This window comes from Trachurus trachurus (assembly GCF_905171665.1).
Source record: "Trachurus trachurus genome assembly, chromosome: 5".
NCBI lineage: Eukaryota > Metazoa > Chordata > Actinopteri > Carangiformes > Carangidae > Trachurus > Trachurus trachurus.
In genome coordinates this window covers 28145544-28165721 of record NC_139896.1, presented here as the reverse complement: position 1 = coordinate 28165721, position 20178 = coordinate 28145544, and the positions used below count along the sequence as shown (strand labels likewise).

General features: G+C 40.5%; 1 protein-coding gene across 11 annotated transcripts in view; it reads left to right on the top strand.

Moving 5' to 3' along the window:
- The window catches only part of LOC310985773 (calcium-dependent secretion activator 1-like), a gene marked incomplete at both ends in the record, with an annotated part of 71873 nt that overhangs the window by 28392 nt on the left and 23303 nt on the right, over positions 1-20178 (top strand). For 10 of the 11 annotated variants that reach the window (XM_083971432.1, XM_083971429.1, XM_083971428.1 and 7 more), the window contains 10 exons: positions 1331-1411; positions 1678-1911; positions 3759-3880; positions 9638-9749; positions 11427-11566; positions 11963-12029; positions 12752-12860; positions 12957-13169; positions 19392-19528; positions 19625-19812. In XM_083971432.1, the coding sequence (XP_083827558.1) occupies positions 1331-1411; positions 1678-1911; positions 3759-3880; positions 9638-9749; positions 11427-11566; positions 11963-12029; positions 12752-12860; positions 12957-13169; positions 19392-19528; positions 19625-19812 (1403 nt within the window). The remainder of the gene's footprint in view (positions 1-1330; positions 1412-1677; positions 1912-3758; positions 3881-9637; positions 9750-11426; positions 11567-11962; positions 12030-12751; positions 12861-12956; positions 13170-19391; positions 19529-19624; positions 19813-20178) is intronic. The other variant, XM_083971423.1, reaches the window with a different exon arrangement.

Here is a 20178-nt window from a genome sequence, read left to right as displayed (position 1 = left end):
TGCTTTCTTCTCCTCAATGTTAGTGAATAATAAAATCTAAACAGATAGAAAACTCATGAATTATACAAACTAGATGGCTTGTGGGGGAAAAAAAAGTTTCAGTTCAGATATGCTCTTTTTGCAAACACACATTTTTATACTAAAGATTTGCTTCCTCCCACAAAAACTATAGCATCTTATTTTACCCCAGTTTTAAAACAATGTGTCTAACACTCACGGATTCTATAATGAAACAACACTGGGTGAGGTGAGGTTGCTCATATTTCTCACCAAGAACTCATACAGCACAGAAAGGTTTGCAATTCCCTAGGTACGCCGGCGCCGCAGCTACTTCTCAATTAGTCTAACGTCCTCATAGAGGGAAAGGTGTTGACTGGTGAGTCACAGCATCACATTAGACAAGAACTAGATGTTTTGGCTGCGGGAGCAGCTGTGAAACATACAGATGCATAGAGCAAAAAGAGACATCAGCCCTCTGTTCTATTTCCTGGTGTCAGCTAATATAAAACTCTCATTCATTATTGATGTGAGGGAGCCATGAATTTCTCATGGCTTTTCATTACTCCTGGGCAGAAACTGGGCGAACAGATGTCAGGAATCTTTTGCCCTGAGCTGATAATGTCAGCTGTAAAATAGTAATTATAATAGTATATTCAAGTCGAAGCCTATTCTTTTAATCGGTCCAAATTGATTTGCAGATACAATCTTTGTTTTCATTCTCAGCCTGCCTGACCATTGCACAGAGCTGGATGTTCAGACTACAGATAGAAATTGGAAACAATCCAAACTGGAAAAATGTCTCTAAAACACAACATAGTCCTACCAACCTATCATTCACCTAGTAAATAATCCGTTTTTTTTGTTTTTTTTAAAATAAGTAACACTACTTTATAAGTTTTCTTCATCCTGCTACATGGAATTGTAATCTTTTATCATTTTGTCATTAATGTATGAATTGAAAATGTCCATGCGTGGAACCAATACAAATGAAATGAAATGAATAATACAATTATTGAGGGTCCTAATAAGGATGAGAAAATCTCTATCCATCCTTCACACCAGCTCATTTCTCCACAGAGAACAAGAGATATGCACATGTAACAGGGTGAATGTTTATTTGATATGGATATGAATATATAGAACATATATGCATCATGACATTAGAAACAAGATAAATGTATTGTATGTTGCCTTCAAGGATCTCTTGGATATGCCGTCTTTCCTGGGGAGATGGATGAAGCCGGGAGCTGCGGGCGACCCCTGACACCGGCCTTTGGCTGTGTTAAAGCACCGTGACCTCACTGACCTCATCCCTTCTGTTTATCAATAGCTGGACAACCTTGATGAGCAGGCTGCGCAGATCCGAAGAGAGCTGGATGGTCGTCTTCAGATGGCAGACCAGATTGCCAGGGTGAGTCAGACTCAGTGGGGTGCTCAGACTGTTTTTAATACGCTTTGTTACATGGTTAACATGTCATTAATATGGTGTAACATCACAGTGTGATCCACCACCTACAAATGAAAACACAATTTTTCATAATGTTTTTTTTATGTAATATTTATTATATTTCTTTTATGTCAAATTAGGAATCAATGATTTAAAAAAAAAAAAAAGTAATTTTCCTTTTGAGATTTTGGTTGTTTTCATCAAATCTGTTGTCTGTGTGCTCTCTGCAGGGCGGCAAGTTCCCCAAATTTGTGTCTAAAGAGATGGAGGCCATGTACATCGAAGAGCTCAAGTCTTCAGTGAATCAGCTGATGGCCAATCTGGAGAGCATGCCTGTCTCCAAGGGGGGGGAGTTCAAACTCCAGAAGCTGAAACGTGGACACAACACCTCCATCATCGACATGGGTCAGGAGGACGAGAACACGCTGTCCAAGTCTGATGTGGTCCTGTCGTTCACTTTGGAGGTACCCTGCACGGCACCAGAGCGTAGTAGACAGTACAGTAAATGGGTGTAAAGTTTGAACATTGTTATTTATTTCTAAGTTAAACACATAAGGAGCAGACATTATCCCATCTAAACATCTATAGTCGTGCATCAGAGCTGTCATCAACTACTTGTCTCCAGACTAAGTATAGAAGCAGATAGCAGACATGTACAGGGGGTCGAACAGACGCTGTGTGAAGAACAGATTTGACACACACACACACACACACACACACACACACACACACACACACACACACACACACACACACACACACACACACACACACACACACACACACACACACACACACACACAGACAGACAAAAAAACCATTTACCTGCTCTTTAACAGGGAACGTGAGTCATCCTGTTATCAGCTTGTCTGAGATGAGCAATCACACCTCATTCCTTATGATGTGGTGCTATTTCAGACACAGGAAGTACGTAATGTGCCAAAGTATATGACACTGCTCCTCTGCTCTTTAACACGTACTTGGGCACACAGCTATGGATCTTTGATGCTGGAATTATTTTCAGAATAGCTTCAGTTTTACGTGAGGTGGCAATCCCACTGTGTTTTGGTGAAGACTAATTTTCAAGTCTGTTTAGTTTCCGACTGTTTGGCTGCAGCAGCTGTCAGGAATCCCTCAGCAACAGAGCAGGAAACCTTTAGAGAATAAGGCAGAAATCAGCTGTGTGTCACAATAAGTCATTAAGCAGTTCTGATTTCTATTTTAATTATTTTTTTTTATTTATATACATATTTTTTTAACCTTTTAAGACCAGGTAGAGGCTAGACAGGCCAGATAGATAGAGTCCAGAAGTAGAGAGTCCAGATAATTAGGAGGAAGTCACCTGTTAAGTAACACACATTTCCTTACAGTATATTGAAAGCCTTGTCGGAATGGTGGGATGTCGGAATGACAGCATGTAACCCAGGGGATGTAGCCTATTATAATTAATAAAGTTATATTTGATTTAGATTTGACCATCCTACTGGTTTTAGAAATTAATTCATATCAGTGTTGCTCTGATGGTCCGAATTAAGACATCTATTTTGGTGGTTTGCTACATAATGCACCAAATTATTATATTTTCTTCATAAAAAAGTGCAACACTCGCAATTTGTAATAACTGATGCAAAATGTAACAACTTATTACAAAATGCGGCAAAGTGTATTACATATTGCGTTCAAGATTTTTATTACAAAATGTGGCAGATTATTACAAAATGCGGCGTTATTACATAATGAAGTGAAAATGTATTACATTATACATAATGCAGTGTTACAAGGTGCTAAACCAGGATGCATACTGTATGTAGGCCCACTGCACTGTTAAACTGTATATTAACAGCGACAGTCAAAGTAAATACAGTACGTGGATCTGGTGAACGCTTCCGTTCATATGCTCTGACAGCATATATTTCTGCCTTGGGTCGTCCTACAAGGAATATACTGTACAGTCGCAATATAACAGCTCCCCTTGGCAGTGTTAATAATGTATTCACTCAGTGATTAAAGACTTAATATAACATCTGATGTGGCAGATTATTCCTACAAGCAGCTTTTACGATCGAGAGTTTCAATTTATGGGATGGGATGGATACAACTATCACGGGCAATGTCTACATTTTTGCAATATAAAAGCACCAGCCACAAGTGTAAATAGCGACTGAGGCTGAGGTAGTATGTCTCAGATTTCTATGAAACTGTAAAGATTTTCCACCTGCACATCTGCTGTTGACTGTTTCCTCTATGACCTCTCTCAAGAGATGAATCACTCCTCCTCCACCACCTTCACTGAGGTGTCTGTGCTTCCCAGGTGGTGATTATGGAAGTTCAGGGGCTGAAGTCTCTGGCTCCGAACAGGATTGTCTACTGCACCATGGAGGTGGAGGGGGGCGAGAAACTCCAAACCGACCAAGCGGAAGCATCTAAGCCAACGTAAGGGGCCTGTGAATGCATGTGTACACACACTCACCCACGTTTATTTTCTTCACATTTTTGTCAGTGGGCCAGTGTGGGCTGTTTTCCATTATTGGTAGAATTGATAATCTACTCATTCTGCAAGTGAACCCAGCTCCCAGATTCACACCAGTGACCCTCATCAACACCCTACACATATCAGTGCATCCATGTGACATGGCTTCCTGTTATATTTGTCCTTTTTTTTTAAATACTTCATTTTCAATTTTTAAAGGGACATTGTGTAACTTCTCCTGTTATCTATTCATGAAAATCAATTATTTAGTTCAAAAGTATGTTTTTCATTCATCAGTAATCACCCCCATCAACAAACTGAAGTGTTCCTTTCAGCTCTTAATTTGCCGTTCATATCATTCATATATACTACATCGAGCGGGTAAGCTCGGTGCTGGCTGCCATGTTGTGTCGCCATGTTTTTACGTTCAGTGGCAGCGTGACCGTAGGAAACCACGGAAACTCAGCGGAGACACCGGAGCTGTCGGCTCAGGTCGAGGTGGCGTCTGTGAAAAGTCACCGCGGTGCAGTGAGGAGGAATGGAGCGTTGCACTGATGCTGCATTCACGTCGGTAACAAACCAGATGTCATTTTTGTCACAGAAGTTGAGAGAAAGCCGGTAAAACAACATATTGTCAAGTGTATTGTTTTGCCTCGTGCTGACGGACCACTTGTTTACATAGAGGCTTGTTTATGCCGTTACGTGCAGCGGCTTTCATCCGTCTGCCGTCTGCCCAATTTCACGTGAATGCAGCATGAAAAATACGATTGAGTTGCTTGCGATTGCGACCACAACGCTAGATGGGAGTAATTCCTACACAATGTACCTTTAACTTGACTACAAAACATGTTCAACTCAAAAACAAAGAGACCTAAAGGGGAAGGAGGGGAAAAGGAAATTAAAGTTATAAATCTATATAAATTGACTTAAATTGACAGAAAAAACATGGTTGCAGTAATAACCCCTTGGTAAAGTACCATATTAAACGTTGGCAGGTCAAGATCACGACGTGTGGGCTGATGTGACACTGCAAAGATGGCTCCCCAAATTCTCACAGATCTGTTCTGTTCGTTGGGTTTGTACAGGCGCAGTCTTTCCATTTGAATAACAGACAACATCTCACTGAGCCAATGAGTGAAGGTGGTTGGAGTGGTAGATTTCTGGTTAGCCACCGCCATGTTATTTGTACTTTGAGTTCCCAATCAGACTTTTAAAACCTAACTAAGATATTATTAGCAGTTTATATAAATCCGTTTTGGTATTAAGCATAAAATGTTTAGACAAGTCTGAAGTGAATGCATACTGGTTTAATTTAATTTCAGGTTAACAGAAAATAAAATCAAAGGACTATTTTTTATTGTTTTGTAGATTCTTACATCATGCCTAATGTTTTTCTGTCCCTACACATTCAGTGATTCTATTACTGGCAGTGACAGTCAGACTCTAGATGGAGACCACTTTCTAAATCATTTATTTTATCCAAAGGGAAAATGTTATTTCAATAATTCTAATTATCTTCCCAATAATTTAACTGTTATTTTTAAGCCTGTACAGCTGAGATTCTGCCCCATTCTTTTATTGATCTTTGGTGCCTCCTGTGATTTGCTTCCGACACCCTGAGAAAAAGAAAATACACTCTTGAAACTTATTGCGAGCCTACGCTGCCAAGTTCTCCTGCCTCTCAGTGGGTTCTTGGCAACAGTAAAACACTTCCAGTGTTCGCTGATGTGTCATTCCCTCTCCAAGGCACTTTGCATGTGAGACACCGTTTTTAAAAAGAAATGGGACCGTGCAGCTGTGCACAACTTCAATTGGCTTCTTTGAACTCTATCAATTATTTTGGCCCACAGCAGCAGATTCTGCTCTCGTAGTCACACAATATACCTGCCACTCCTGAAACCTGTATTTGAGGAAATATAAGTTTAATAAGAATCTGGGCGTGTGAGTCTTAACAGCAAATCCCTAATCCTGTGGGAAAACAAAAGAAACTCTTATAGCCTCGACTTTTGTTAAAGCTGCTTGAGTCATTTGTGATTCACAGGCAGGAGATTTCTGACTCAGTCGATCAAGGTGCGGAAATTCAGTGTAATCCAGAGTATATTAATATGAAGTGGTGTGGTTCGTTAAAATTCTTCCCCCCTTTGCACTTTCCCAACAGTTCGCATGTGTCCTAAAATACTTGTCGCCTTGCATCTTGTTAAACCAGTTAATTAAACCCCAAATAACTGTGGTGTCCTAGCGAAGGAAAACCTGTCTTAAAACGAATACATCTACTTTTTTTGTGTGTGTGTGTGTTGCACAGTGCGAGACACATGAGAAAATGTCCATGAAACATTCATGCAAATATGAGCTATTTTAAGGCCCAGATGTCTTCCTCTGATCTCCCTAATTCAAGAGCCATTTCATGAGTGTGAGAGATGGAGGGACATGAATGAGAGAAGAGATTAAAGGAGAACAAGGCAGAGGAAAGTGTGTGCGTGGGTGGGTATGTACACATAGATAACACACTTAATACACATGAGATACACGTATTAATGTACATAATACTGCAGGTTATTTGCATACAGTAATTGCTTGTATTTAGTATCCGTTCAGGCTGATATTTAACTTAAATTGTGTGTTTGCACTTTACTCTGGTTGATATTGTAGTGTAAGCCTTTATTCTGAAAGAGCCGTGTGCTGCATTTCCTCTATGAAAGGTGCAATGCAATTGTTGTTATTTTTATTCTAATGTTTCGATTAAAACGATAATGTTGCTACTGTCTAGTAATTCTGCTCCCAGGCTCACAGTGGCTTTCATATGTTTTGGAGAAAGAGCTGTGGGAGCACAGCACTGTCACATCCATTAATAGACCCCAGATTGATCCACAAGGTCACCTTCATGCCAGCACAATGCTCCCATTTGAAATCAACACAGCTCACTGCCAGCAGCTCCTCCTCGCCCGGCCGCACCAGCAGCTCCTCCGCTCGGCACACGTTCCGGCTGCAGTGCCTTTACGTACATTAAGTTGCAATTAATTATGAATGTTTGAAGTGGTTACAAGAAAAACAGCTTTCCAACAGTGAAAATTTACACCATGTCCTCCATACCTCGATGCAGAGAGAGAATCCAGGCATTGAGGCTTGTTTTCCTAAGGCTGCACGTGGCAGCGTGAGGTGCTGGCAGCCGCAGATAGCAGCGGCATGCAACAAAAGCCCATATATGTTGTGTAACATGATTACAGTCAACTGTATTCTCCCTGTACTTTTTGCTACTTTTAAAGGGATATTTCAACATTTTGGCAAATTCATCATCCCCATAGCAGTAAGTTTGTTGTCTTTAATTGTCGGTGCAAGAGGTTTTTCGATCGGCGGGGCAGAGATACAAGCTGCTCAGCTAACGCTACGGAGACATAATGGTATTTGTGACCTGCACATTCGTCACACTATGAAATAATAATGGAACGTTACAAGATGGAGTTGTTTTCGAGGCAACTGTGTAGCTGGAACTACATTTCACTACATTAATGGCTGCTCGGCAGAGTGACTTCAAAAGTGCAAGTAGTTCAGAGTATTTATTTCATGTGTCGTAATGTTACATAATTATACGTACAGCTTGTCCATGAGAGCATTTTTGTTGCTGGATTGTGTATTTTACTGTATGAGTTTGATGGGGGAAACCTGGAAATATTATATGAGCAGCTTTTATCTTTGCCCCGCTGATCGAAAAACAGCTTGCACCGACAATTAAAGGTAACAAACCTAATGTTGAAATATCCCTTTAATCCATTGAGTTTGTGAAGGCAGTTTAATCATTATTAGTAATTTGCACTAAAAGGATCGAGTTACATTTTTTTTCACATTTGCCTTCCAATGATATTCCCATGGCCATTTTTGCACAGCTTTAATCATTCCTTTTGTCCATAAAAAGAGGCCCGTCTGACAGTATAGTTTGACCATTTGGGGAATATGTTTATTTGCTTTCTCGCCACGGGTCTGATGATCAATAACACGTCTGTAAGATAAATCCAGTGCAATCAGAAAGTGTTCAGACACCTCGTTTTTTCACAGTGTGTTATGTTGATGCCTCTTCTTTCCTGACTCTCAATACCCCATATATTGCTAAGTCATTAAAAAGGAGAAACTGAAATATCACCTCAACATAAGTATCGCCAGCTTTTACTCGGTACTTCATTGAAGCACCTTTGGCAGCGATTACAGCTCCAAGTCTTTCAGGGTGTGACGTGACGAGCTTTGCACATCTGGTTTCGGGGATTTTCTGCTTTTCATCTCTGCGGGTCCTCTCAGGCTCTGTAAGATTTTCACATCTCTCCAGAGATGTTCGATCAGGTTCAAATCAGGGCCTTATCTGGGCCACTTAAGGACATTCACAGCTCCTGTGTTGTCTTGTCTGTGTGCTCATTGTTCACTGCCTCATCTTTTGTCTGGTAGTTGAACCACTGGTTCGTCGGAGGCCCTGAGCGTTCTCAGTAGCACTGATACAGTAATCACCATCCATAATCATAATACCAAATTTGTGGCACAAAAAAAAGAGAGAAGATTCCATGAACTGAGCCAGACAAGTTATAGTCTTTTTAGCACCACATTTTGTCTTTGTGTCATACACTGTCTGTGTGAACACCAAGATGTATTTTGTTCCAAAACCCACTTGATTCAACTAGCTCAGACTGCTGAAGACTTGTCTCTGCTTCACTTTCACAAACTCTCTCTCACAAGGGCTGTACTGTATACACAGGAGGATAATGCCAGTGACAATTCCAATAACTCTTAAAAGCAATGTGGCTGCGAGCTTGAATGTAATGAGATGTGCTGCCGTTGTTTGGTCTCTGTCTTTGAGTCTTTTTCTATTTTCTGTATGCCATTACATTTATTTATAGGTGAATCAATTTCCTTCCAATTTTCTTTAAATGTAGTTTTAATGTGCTTTATGCCATTTGTGCAGCACTTTGAATTACCTTTTACATTTAAAAGATGCTACGCAGATTTGTTTCCTTGCTTTTGAGGGATGCGTACAATAGGGAATAAATTAATACAGCACACTTGACAGCAGAGGTTAATTTTAGCCACTCTATAGCAACTCTGTGCCACTCTCTGTTCCAGACCCACTAAATAATTTTGGCTGATAAGATGGGTGTTTTGTTGAGAAAAAAAAGAAGAAAAAACAGAACTCTTGCCACGTGCAGCCTTAAGGATGTCTGGTGTATAAATAGCAGTTTTGCATTTAGAACAAGTGACAGTGAGGCAGAGGAATAAGATGTGCGTGCTATCTTCTGTGGTTTTATCCTGACTTTGACATGCAGAAGATCTGTGTGACTATTTTGTCTCCTATAAAAGGCTTCTCAGTCAGTCCCTTATCATCTTTCATCTATGATAAAAAGATATACTGCTGCTCTCTGTGTGTGTTGGTCCATAAACACATAAACAATGTGTTTTCTCTCCTCTGCCGTGTTGGCTGTCAGCTGCCATTTCAAGGCCATATTAAAGTATCTCAAAACAGGGATTATATTCCTTTGATTTATGTTGTTTACCCAACTTTGTTTTATGCGCTGTGCTTTTAAGTTGGAGAACCTTTAGAGGAAGGTGAGAACACTCTTCCGGATATTGGCTTTTACTGACAACATGGAAGTTTTGCAGTGACGATCGCTGCAGATGAAGACTTGTGTGTATACGGTGCTGTCATGGAGTCTAACCTCTGGAGTGGCTTTTGTTGTGTCTTTCAGCTGGGGGACCCAAGGGGACTTCACCACCACACACCCTCTGCCTGCTGTCAAGGTGAAACTGTTTACAGAGAGCACAGGGGTGCTGGCACTGGAGGACAAAGAGCTGGGCAGGGTAACACTCATTTTCCTACAGTATACTACACACATTCTCTGCTCTCTACTTCATCACTAACTCCGCTGTAAAAATCAAGAGTCACATGTCATTTAAAGGAGCCCTTAACATTACTTAGCACAAATACGAGCCTCTTATGGTTGATAGATAAACAGAGAAACACATACAGGTGTGTCTGAATAAAGTAGAATATGATGGAGGTCATGATAGTGGAGCGACTGAACCAGACAGAGACCATTTAAAGGCTCAGGAAATATTTGTAGGTGCTTGGAGTTAATCAGCTGATCAGAGTGGGACACCATTATGTTACAATAGTTAACTTTTTCCACTATATTTTCATTTTTGTTAAAATCAAATTAAAAATAAAGACATGAAATGTTTCAGTCTGTGTGTACTGAATCTATAGAATAGATGAGTTTCACTGAAGTTAATTAAACATCTTTTCTTACACTCTTGCATATAAATTTGAGATTCTGGATGTTCTTGATTAGTCTGTTTAAATTGACACCATGATTGTTGCTATGATGTATTTATATATCAATATTGTTTTGTACACTGGATATACAGTTTCTATTTTGTTCAATTTTGCATACCCCCCCCCCCCCCCAAAAAAACTGAGATTTAGATAATTATGGGTCATGTGACCAGTGGGCATTTAAACACACCTGTTAATGCTTTGGCCATACAAACCTGACGATGCATCAATAGATGGATAGATAAATAGATAAATACACTTTTTCATGATATTCTAATTTATTAAGATGAGCCTATACACGCCCGGTCCTCAGATTCACAAGCACTTTGTTGTAAGTTTGTGCATCTAACTTCAGCTGAAGCTGGAAGTGTGACGTTTGATTTAAATCAGCTAGACTTGTAAGTAAGTCTCTAATGCACTGATACATAAATGTGATTCAGAAATAACCTTTTGAATTTTTTTCAAGTCAAACACAAGGTCAGCTTGTCAGAAGCTGAAAATCTTTTGCTTTTATTAAGTCTTAACTCTTGCCCATCTAAATTAGATTTTTTGTTTTGAGTATTTTCTTTTGATTAAAATATAAATCAGTTCTACTGCAGTGCTTATCTGTAAGAATTTTTTTTTTTTTTTTTAAAGAACATCTTTTCCCACTGCTAACGACAGATTTCCAGGTTTTTGAACATTATTTATATCTGGAGTGTTTCTGACTGAAGTGTAGAGGGAGCAGAAACTTTTTCACAGTTCTCCACCGTGCGCTTCCCTGAGGTGTGAACGTGTTTGGTGGCTGTGATAGCTGGTTAAGGAAGGGTGGTGTTGCTGGTGCGCGTTTGGGCCGACGCCTCTGTAATGGTAGTGACCTTGGCTACGACGAGGCTCTTTGATCTCCCACTGCAGCAGCGTTGGCAGGAAAGCAGGCTTCCTCAAAGCTCTTTAACTCTGCAAAGAGAGATTAGGCCTCTTCTTCAGGGAGGCAGAGCAGAAGCGCCGCCCTGCTTCTCGTCACTGACTCGTGTTATTCTTACACTTTCAGAAAATATGACACACAAACACACACACACAAGCATAAATAGCCAGGCCTCGACACACTGATTGGCGTTGTCGAGCGGTGCACACGATGAGATCAAAGATGAACCTTCTGGATATATCAGCGTTGGTAATTATGGTATCTGACTTCATGTGATCTCTTTTTCCTTTGAGTGCAGGTTGTCCTCCACCCAACCCCTAACAGTCCCAAGCAGTCAGAGCTCCACAAGATGACTGTGACCAAGGCTTGCCCCGACCAAGATCTCAGGATCAAACTGGCCATACGCATGGACAAACCACAGAACATGAAACACTGCGGGTAAGAGAGACGCGGCCATGCACGTGTGGTGACGTTCCCATGTGCCTTTAATCTTCCATGTCTTTCTCATAGAACTCCAGCCCTCTCAGCTTCTTGGCCTCATTTCTAGTCACGTACCATGGAAAAATACTGTGAAGGGCACTACTCCCCCTGGTGGATGTTAGTGTGTAGTTAAAAATGTAGTTTTTAATTAGATGGTGCCCAGAACCTCCCAAAAAACATTGAAGGCTCCATTAATGAAATTTCACTAATATAAACAACTTATTTCTGTAGCTAACCACGTTTCTCCTTTATTTCTCCTTTGTAATTATAATGACCTGCGTCTGTGTGCCAGATAAATTTAATCCTCTGTGTTTGTCATGCGTCCTTGTGTGTGTGTGTACAATGTTTTGACAGGTATCTGTGGGCTTTTGGGAAGAATGTGTGGAAGCGCTGGAAGAAGCGTTTCTTTGTCCTTGTGCAGGTGGGTTATCTTTCTAAAACAGTGTCGGACTGAAAAAGCGGTGACACCTCTTAGTTGAGGTCATCGCTCTTGAGGTTTTTAGCCCATTAGTTGGCTTTAAAGATTTAAACTCACTGAGTCACAGCAGAGTTCTTCTCCTGGCTATTTATATGTACTGCCAATGTTAGTATTGTTCCAGCAGACTATGTTAGACATTAAGGAGGGTTTCTATTTCACTGATATACACATTCTTACTGTATTTAAAAACTATGCAGGATTTGTAGCTAAACAATGCTACATTTTTACATCAATTAAACAACTTTGGAGTAATTGTGATAAAATTTGCTGCATTTTTTAATACACAGAATTATTGCATTTTTTCATTGAAAAAAGTGCAACACCTTAACCCGCATTTTGTAATAATTTGGTGCATTATGTAACAACTTATTACAAAATGTGGCAAAATTTATTACAAAATGTTGCAGATTATTACAAAATACGGCGTTATTACATCATGGGGTGAAAATGTATTACATAATTTCATAATGCTGCACTACACCGATTAAACTACACGAGTAAACAAATGCACATGGCCTGGGTGAGGGTTAGAAAAACAAAAACTATGTTTAAAGAGACTTAAACGACTATTACTTTAAATACCATTACTTGACAACAGTTCAGAATCCAGGGGTCTGACGTTTTCTGGTGCTGGCTGACATGATGGTGAATCTTCTGCTCCATAGGTGAGTCAGTATACATTCGCCATGTGTAGCTACAGAGAGAAAAAGGCAGAGCCACAGGAACTTCTCCAGCTGGATGGATATACTGTGGACTACTGTGACCCCCAGCCAGGTGAGACAGCACGCCTACACAACTACAGGTATATGTACATGTAGATATTGTATAAATAAAATGATTGACATGTACTGGATCCTTCCTCTGCCTCAGGCTTGGATGGTGGCCGGGCTTTCTTCAACGCAGTGAAGGAAGGTGACACTGTGATTTTTGCCAGTGATGATGAGCAGGACCGCATCCTGTGGGTCCAGGCCATGTATCGCGCCACTGGCCAGTCCCACAAGCCCGTCCCACCCACTCAGGTCCAGAAACTCAACTCCAAAGGGGGTGCCTCGGCCCAAATGGACGCTCCCATATCTCAGTTCTGTAAGTAGCCCGGAACACAACACGGTCACTTCAGCTGAAAGCAGTTTCCATCCACAAAGCAGTGAAAGCTCTAACCCATAAATGTCTCACGCCATGCGTTCCACACTGCAGTCACAAAACATGCTGGTAGAACTAACACACAAGCACGCACACACATGCCTTGATCTCTCACAGATCCCTCCAGCATCTGATGGACCTCCACTCATTGTCACCACTCCCACAGTGTTTAAAGGTGCAATTTCATGCTATTCCATCAGTCTGTTCACAAGGACCCGTAAACGACTATCATACAGCAGCAGGATATGGCGTGCAAACTTTGTATTAAAAAAAAAACTAAATAGGTCACCACACATAAGATTTGAACATTCAAGCCTGCTGGGGTTGAATCCAGACTGACAGTGCCAGGGTGTGCTGCTCTTGTCCTAACTGTGGGCCTGTTTCAATCCACTTGTAGCGCTAAAGGGCAGCTGCGAAGGCAGACGACGGCTCTGAGACTTTTTCTCAGGTTGTTCCCCTCCTTAACTGAATGACGGCCAAGCCAGACATGTTTAAAGTTTTAACCGAATCTGTCACTGTACTTGCACCTCTAAGCAGCCCACAGCTCAGATAGCAAAGCGAAGGTAAGACTGTTACAGTAGTGTGGCATCTGTACCAACTTCTGTTGTAACCGTCTCCTGTGTCCCCCCTCCTCATTAAAGAAAGGAATACAATATTTTTTTTGTAAGTATCACCACAAATTCAGCCAGCAACGCTTTTCCTCACACAATCTGTATCTACTTTATACTCTAGTTGCTTTTCGGCCTATATATTCTGTCAATCATTTCCTTCTTACTCTAGACTGAAATATTTTGTTTTTGTTCATAACAACACTAACCTTTCTAACTTAATGTCACATTTTGCTTAACAATCCACAATAATAGATCCTGCTATTCAGAACAAAACTTATTTTTGTGTGCATCTTTTGACTCCACAGATTAAGAATAATCTTTTCCACTTCTTACTAATACTTTTTTTCTCCAATTTTTTTCTCTCAGTAGGAAAATGGTAGAGAAATTGGCATTCAATACAAACACTTAAAAACTGATGAATGGTTACAATTATTATAAAATAAAAAAAATAGCAGTAGTAATAATATTAGTTGTAAAAAAACCCAAGTTTATGTCACTCTCTGTTAATCGTATCATGATAAAGATTTCTATCAGCTACATGAATTGGACCAGTTACTCAGAATCCTATCACATAAATTCTATGTTGTTTCTCCATTGGTTTCTTTGTCCAGTATGTGATCGTTCTTGTGGTTAGTTGACGCCTCTGATGCCAGCTGTTGCCATTCAAAGCCTCCTCACAGTGGCACAGACCTCCTACCCCCCTGCCTGAAACATTGTGGCACACCACGCGTACATGTTTCACCCCCTGGTGGTCTTGAATGGCACTGGGACCATAACATAACACAGCCCTCCTGACTCTGCTGCAGTGGAATGATGGAAAACAAGAGTCCTATGAAGGTCCTGAGTCATCCACATACTGTATAATGGATGTGGCCTAAGGGTTTTTTTTTGTTTTTTGTTTTTTTACCAGTTTCTTACCAAAAAATGGATTAGTGCATGTCACAAACCCCAAGAGTTCTAGTTAATGTACATCAGATCACTGTGTTGGTCTTTCTTTATGATAGATTGTACAGAAAATACAGCATATTACATACTGATCAAAACCCAAAAGTGGCTTAAAGGGGCACTCCATAGAGTTGCAGGAGTAGTGTGAGACAAAATTAGGACTATTAAAGATGCTGAGATGTTCTGACTCAGTCTCAAACATCAGCACTGGGGGCTGTTTATAGTCCACAACCTCAACCTAATTTAGCCTTGATGATGTTTTGATTTTACTCATTCACCTGTTTTCATTACAAATTCACAATTTATATTCAAAATAATACATTCGATAAAATCAAAAACATCACATAATATGCAGTGGAAACAGAATTAATAGCAAATCACTTAAACATCCACTGAAGCTTCAGCTCCGCTCGAGAGAAAGAAAATCTGTGAGAGGTACAATAAACACATCTGTGTGGAAATTCTCTAATTAATACATGAAACAAACATAAACCATATGTGCATCACCTCTCTGCATTTTTTTCCCATTGTTTGAATTTTGAACATGTGCTTTTTTAATGACGTCATCTGGTTGGGCCTCCTTCTCCTACAATAGTTTGAAGGCAGAAAACTCTTCTAACTGTTCATCTCAGTGAATCCCACTTCAATTTTCCATTTAATTTCACAGTTTCTCTGGACATTTCAGTAAATTTTGTGCTACACTTGTATGGAAACCAACGTTCAGTCCTACTGAGCATTTCAGGTACAATGGTCCTCATGTAAAGTGAGTGGAGTGCTCCTTTAAAGCAGCTCAGCCTTCATTACTACGACTCTTCATTGTTGAGAACACCAGTACTGTGACACCTCAGGTTCTTTTAGTCTTTCCAGGACCTTCATAGTCTCTTTCCTTTTAAAAAAGACACAGGCATCTTTTACACATAAAAGTGACTGTTGGGGTTTACTTGGTTGTGTAGGTGGATGTATTTGCCAATGTCCCTTTTAAAAGTGAGTCTTCTGTTTGATCTGCAGTTAGACTGAGTGACAGTACTTAACGTGCAGCTCTCGACTCCTTAAGTACTTGTCCGGAATCCAGAATAAATAAACTGCAGTGGAGTGATGAGGATCGTAAATTTTCTCTTCCTCCCTCCCTCTCTTCTCTCTCTAACTCTCTCTCTCTTCTCTCTCTAACTCTGTCTCTCTTCTCTCTCTAACTCTGTCTCTCTTCTCTCCCTAACTCTGTCTCTCTTCTCTCTCTAACTCGCTTTCTCTTCTTTCTCTAACTCTGTCTCTGTCTCCCTTCTTCTCTCTCTAATATGGCTCAGCATCTGTTGTCGAGTTCACATATCCTCACATGTACTCACACACCACCACCCACAAACTCTCATGTTGGTATAGGTTGTTGTTTTTGAGTTGTGTTTTCTTCTTCATGCTTTGCCTGTACCCTTCTTGAGTAATGCAGCTGCTAGGTCAGGGTCTTTCGTGATTGCTCTCCTCCAGCCTTGTTGCTAGTCTTTATGTTATTCTGGTTTGTCCCTTCTTACCCTGCTGTCTTCTAGCTGGACTCAAGGGTAAGTGCTTCCCTGTAGCCGGCACAGCTCAGATAATCCCCGCTGATTATCTGACAAATGCAACGTTCTATCTCTCTTCTTTCCCTCTTCTCCTTTTTCACGTCTCGCTTCATGTCTTAAATATTAGTTGATAACTTTTTTTGTTTTCGACGACCTCTACTCGAGGATCCAAGTATAAGCATCCATTCGTGCCAGTATAGGATGCATGTATTTTATTCTAAGAACATATTATTTGACTCAGTAATGGTTAAAGTTGATATTCAAGTTGTTACTGCATAATTGCCTTCTCTCTTTAATTCATATTGGTGATGGGACCCCTCAGAGTAAAGCTATCTGATAACAAAAGGTGACATACAAAGTAAACATTTGTTATGTAATGACATTTTTATTTTAATATACATAATTTAAATGTAAATTAAAAGCAGCTGAGAACAAACTGATGATTATTTTATAGCAGATGGATGAGACCTAGAAAACCTGACATTTATTTATACATTAATTCAAAGTTAGAATTTGATTACAGTATGAATGATGATGGCAGCCTGGGATGTTTTGTTTTATAACATATGTATGTAAGTGATGCATGAGTTCAGTTAGTTTTGACACTTCCTAAGTGTTGATCATGCTTTACTTCAGAGGGCTCAATTGCTTTTAGTTCTTTTTCTTTGAACTTCTCTCTGTGAGAGTTGGCAAATATGTATGCGGAGTATTCTGAATGCCAAAGACAAGGATTAGTTAATGCCGCCCCCTTCTTACGCTAAAATACTCCGGTCCCCCCTCCCCCTCCCCTCCTTCCTCCTACAGTAGATGGGCTTGTAGATAGAGGCTAGACCGGTGTTACACCTCCAGAAAGGAGAGATCTCATTTTGATTTGTTTTGATTGCCTTTTGTTTTGCCTGAATAGGAGAACACCTGTGTCATGTGTCCATACTTTTGTACAAATACAGGAGTTTTCATTCATTTCCCCCATCTCCCAGAGAATGATACAGTTTTTACCTCTGTCGGCTTCATGCTATCTACCCATGTACTTGCACCAAATTGTATTGCTACCCTATTAGAGTTCTCCGGTAGTGGTATGCCTGTTAGTGTGCTCTGTAGAGATCATGAATACACTGCAACATATTCAAGTATTGTCAACTTGCAAATGCGTAGAGAAAAAAAAAGGAATGCCAAAAAAAAAAAAAAAAAAATGCAAATTTGAAAATGGGTCTGCAGATGTGCATGACATTTAAAAAAGCTCAATGAAAAGTCACAATGTACTCCAGCATGCGATAATTTATAAATGTATGCAAAAGCCTATTATTCACTTTTGGTAATTTGGTAGTCTTTATTCATGGTTGTAAATAATGATCAGAACGTTATTGTATTGTACGTTATGATAAGGTTAATGTGGTACTGAGTTTATTCTGGACTTCAACTCCCATTTCCTCATTTGATCCAACCAAAGGAGATATAGCCCACTCACTGTGTGTGTCACAGCCCAACCCCAGGCACCTTCTCTTCACTCTTTGGATGTCTTCTCACTATCTCAACAACACTCCTCCACCACATCACTTCCTTCCTAACTTGTCCCTGAGTGAATCTTCTTCTTCTTGTCCATGGTTTCCTCTGGCACTGTCTTTGTCCCATTCAAAAGGTCGTCTCACCGGCCTCACCTCTCCTGACATTAACTTCCTTCTCTACAGACTTTATGTGTGAACTGTCCCGCTCTTTTTCTCACCATGACTTGCTGTACCTGTCCCGTCCTCCTTCCTTGAACCATCTCTGTTCTCCATCGTCAGCATTTCACTCGTTGCCTCACAGGTTTTACTTCTCAGATTGGAGTAAAAATAAGCACATCTCCTCAAGTGTGACCCTCTGTAGTTTCTTTCCTTTTTTTTTTTAGCTGATTTTTGTGAATGTTTAGCACCCCTCTCCCCCTCCCAACTCACTGACCTGGAGGTTGAAAGATGTCAGCTGTTGGTACTCCGGCCCTTCCCCACCCCAAGATTAGACCTCCACTTCCCACCCTCACAACCCCCTAAAATCATCATCATTCATGTCAGTGTCTCATGGACATGACACCTGTCACTCACACATAGGACGTGACGTGCATCTATTTTGTATCATCCTTGTCCACATGATTTTGTCTCTGACAGCTTTATTGTTTACAGAACAAGAAACTAAGGTCAGTTTAGCTTGTAGATGTTTCCTATTTTCCTAAAACAACAGTTTATTCCACCGATGTGTTCATCACCCATATTTACTAAGGTTTCATTATAGGTTTCATTACATGTTTTAACACTACTAATATTCTTTCTTAATCGAATGTCAAAGAGCAGGTTTAGTGTTTTTTGAAAATCAGAACATTCTCTTGACAAAGAGAAGGTCAATGGCAAAAGTAATGAAGCAAGACAAACATTAAAAACAATGCAGGCCCTGATTTTCCAGGATCTGTAACTGGAGAGAAATCTGCAAAACCTTCAGTCACTTACTTTTTTTTTTTTTTTTACAACCTTTTTCTTGAATTAGCATTTGATACTGTAGCTCTACAGTGTGTCCAAATGAATTTACACTTTTGCCATGTTTGTGTCTTTTTTTTTCCCCCTAGCACACGTCTCAATATTTGTCAGGACCTGAGTGACGTTCAACAGTTGCGAATGGCAGAATCTATTGAATACATTAATCAGAAAGGCATTTGATCTTGTCCAGCAGCACTTTCTTCAAACATGTTTGATTTGTTAAAAAAAAAAAAAAAAAAGTATTACCCCTGCAAAACATCAGGGAATGGGACATACAATATTAAGACTCATGCATGCACATACAGTAGAAGCACCCGTCCCTCTGAGCTTAGCTTCAGATCGAGAGAATCTCATCCACCAATACATCAAATCTCTTTACGCTGTCTGACATAATGCAAGTTGACAATGTAAGCTGTAAGTGTTTATAATTTGCCCTTAGAAGTAGCCAAAAAAGAATCCCTGGTGTTTCTGTGTAGTGATGAAGACTTGCTATCTGCCTGTGCCTCACTGATGTCTTCTCCTCTGAACCATGTGCTTTTCCCTGTGCTGTTGGCTGGATAGACGCTGACAGAGCTCAGAAACATGGCATGGATGAGTTTATCTCCGCTAACCCCTGTAGCTTTGACCACGCCTCGCTTTTTGAGATGGTACAGCGGCTCACGCTGGATCACAGGCTCAATGACACCTTCTGCTGCCTGGTGAGTGTGACGGCGTGGGCGCATCTATACTGCCGCTGTGTTTTCTGCTGTGTGCCTGCAGTGATGAAAACCCCCATCTGTGTTTGTGTTGTGCAGGGATGGTTCAGCCCGGGCCAGGTGTTTGTCTTGGATGAGTACAGTGCCAGGAACGGGGTTCGAGGTTGTCACAGACATCTGTGTTACCTGCGCGACCTGCTGGAGAGGGCAGAGAACGGGGCCATCATCGACCCCACTCTTCTTCACTACAGCTTCGCTTTTTGTGCTTCCCATGTCCATGGGAACAGGTGTGCCCTCATTCCTTCTTTTCAAATATTTGTGCTTTGTGAGTAACACTGCTGAACAGGATTGTGACACAATGACATAAAGATGACAGGACATTAAAGAAAGAGTCTGTAGGTTTGTTCATTGCAGTTTGTAAACACAAAATTGAACCCTTCTCCACTTCGCCCTTCAAAGTTCTTGTTTGATTATGACAGTGACTGGACGCTGTCATGCCAACTTAAACTGAAATTTACCAGCAGTGATGGGAATAACAGCATTATAAAATAACAGCGTTACTAACGGCGCTACTTTTTTCAGTAACGAGCAATCAAAAAAGTTACTGTTTCCTCTGTTATAACGCTGTTACCGTTACTGACAATAAAATGCGC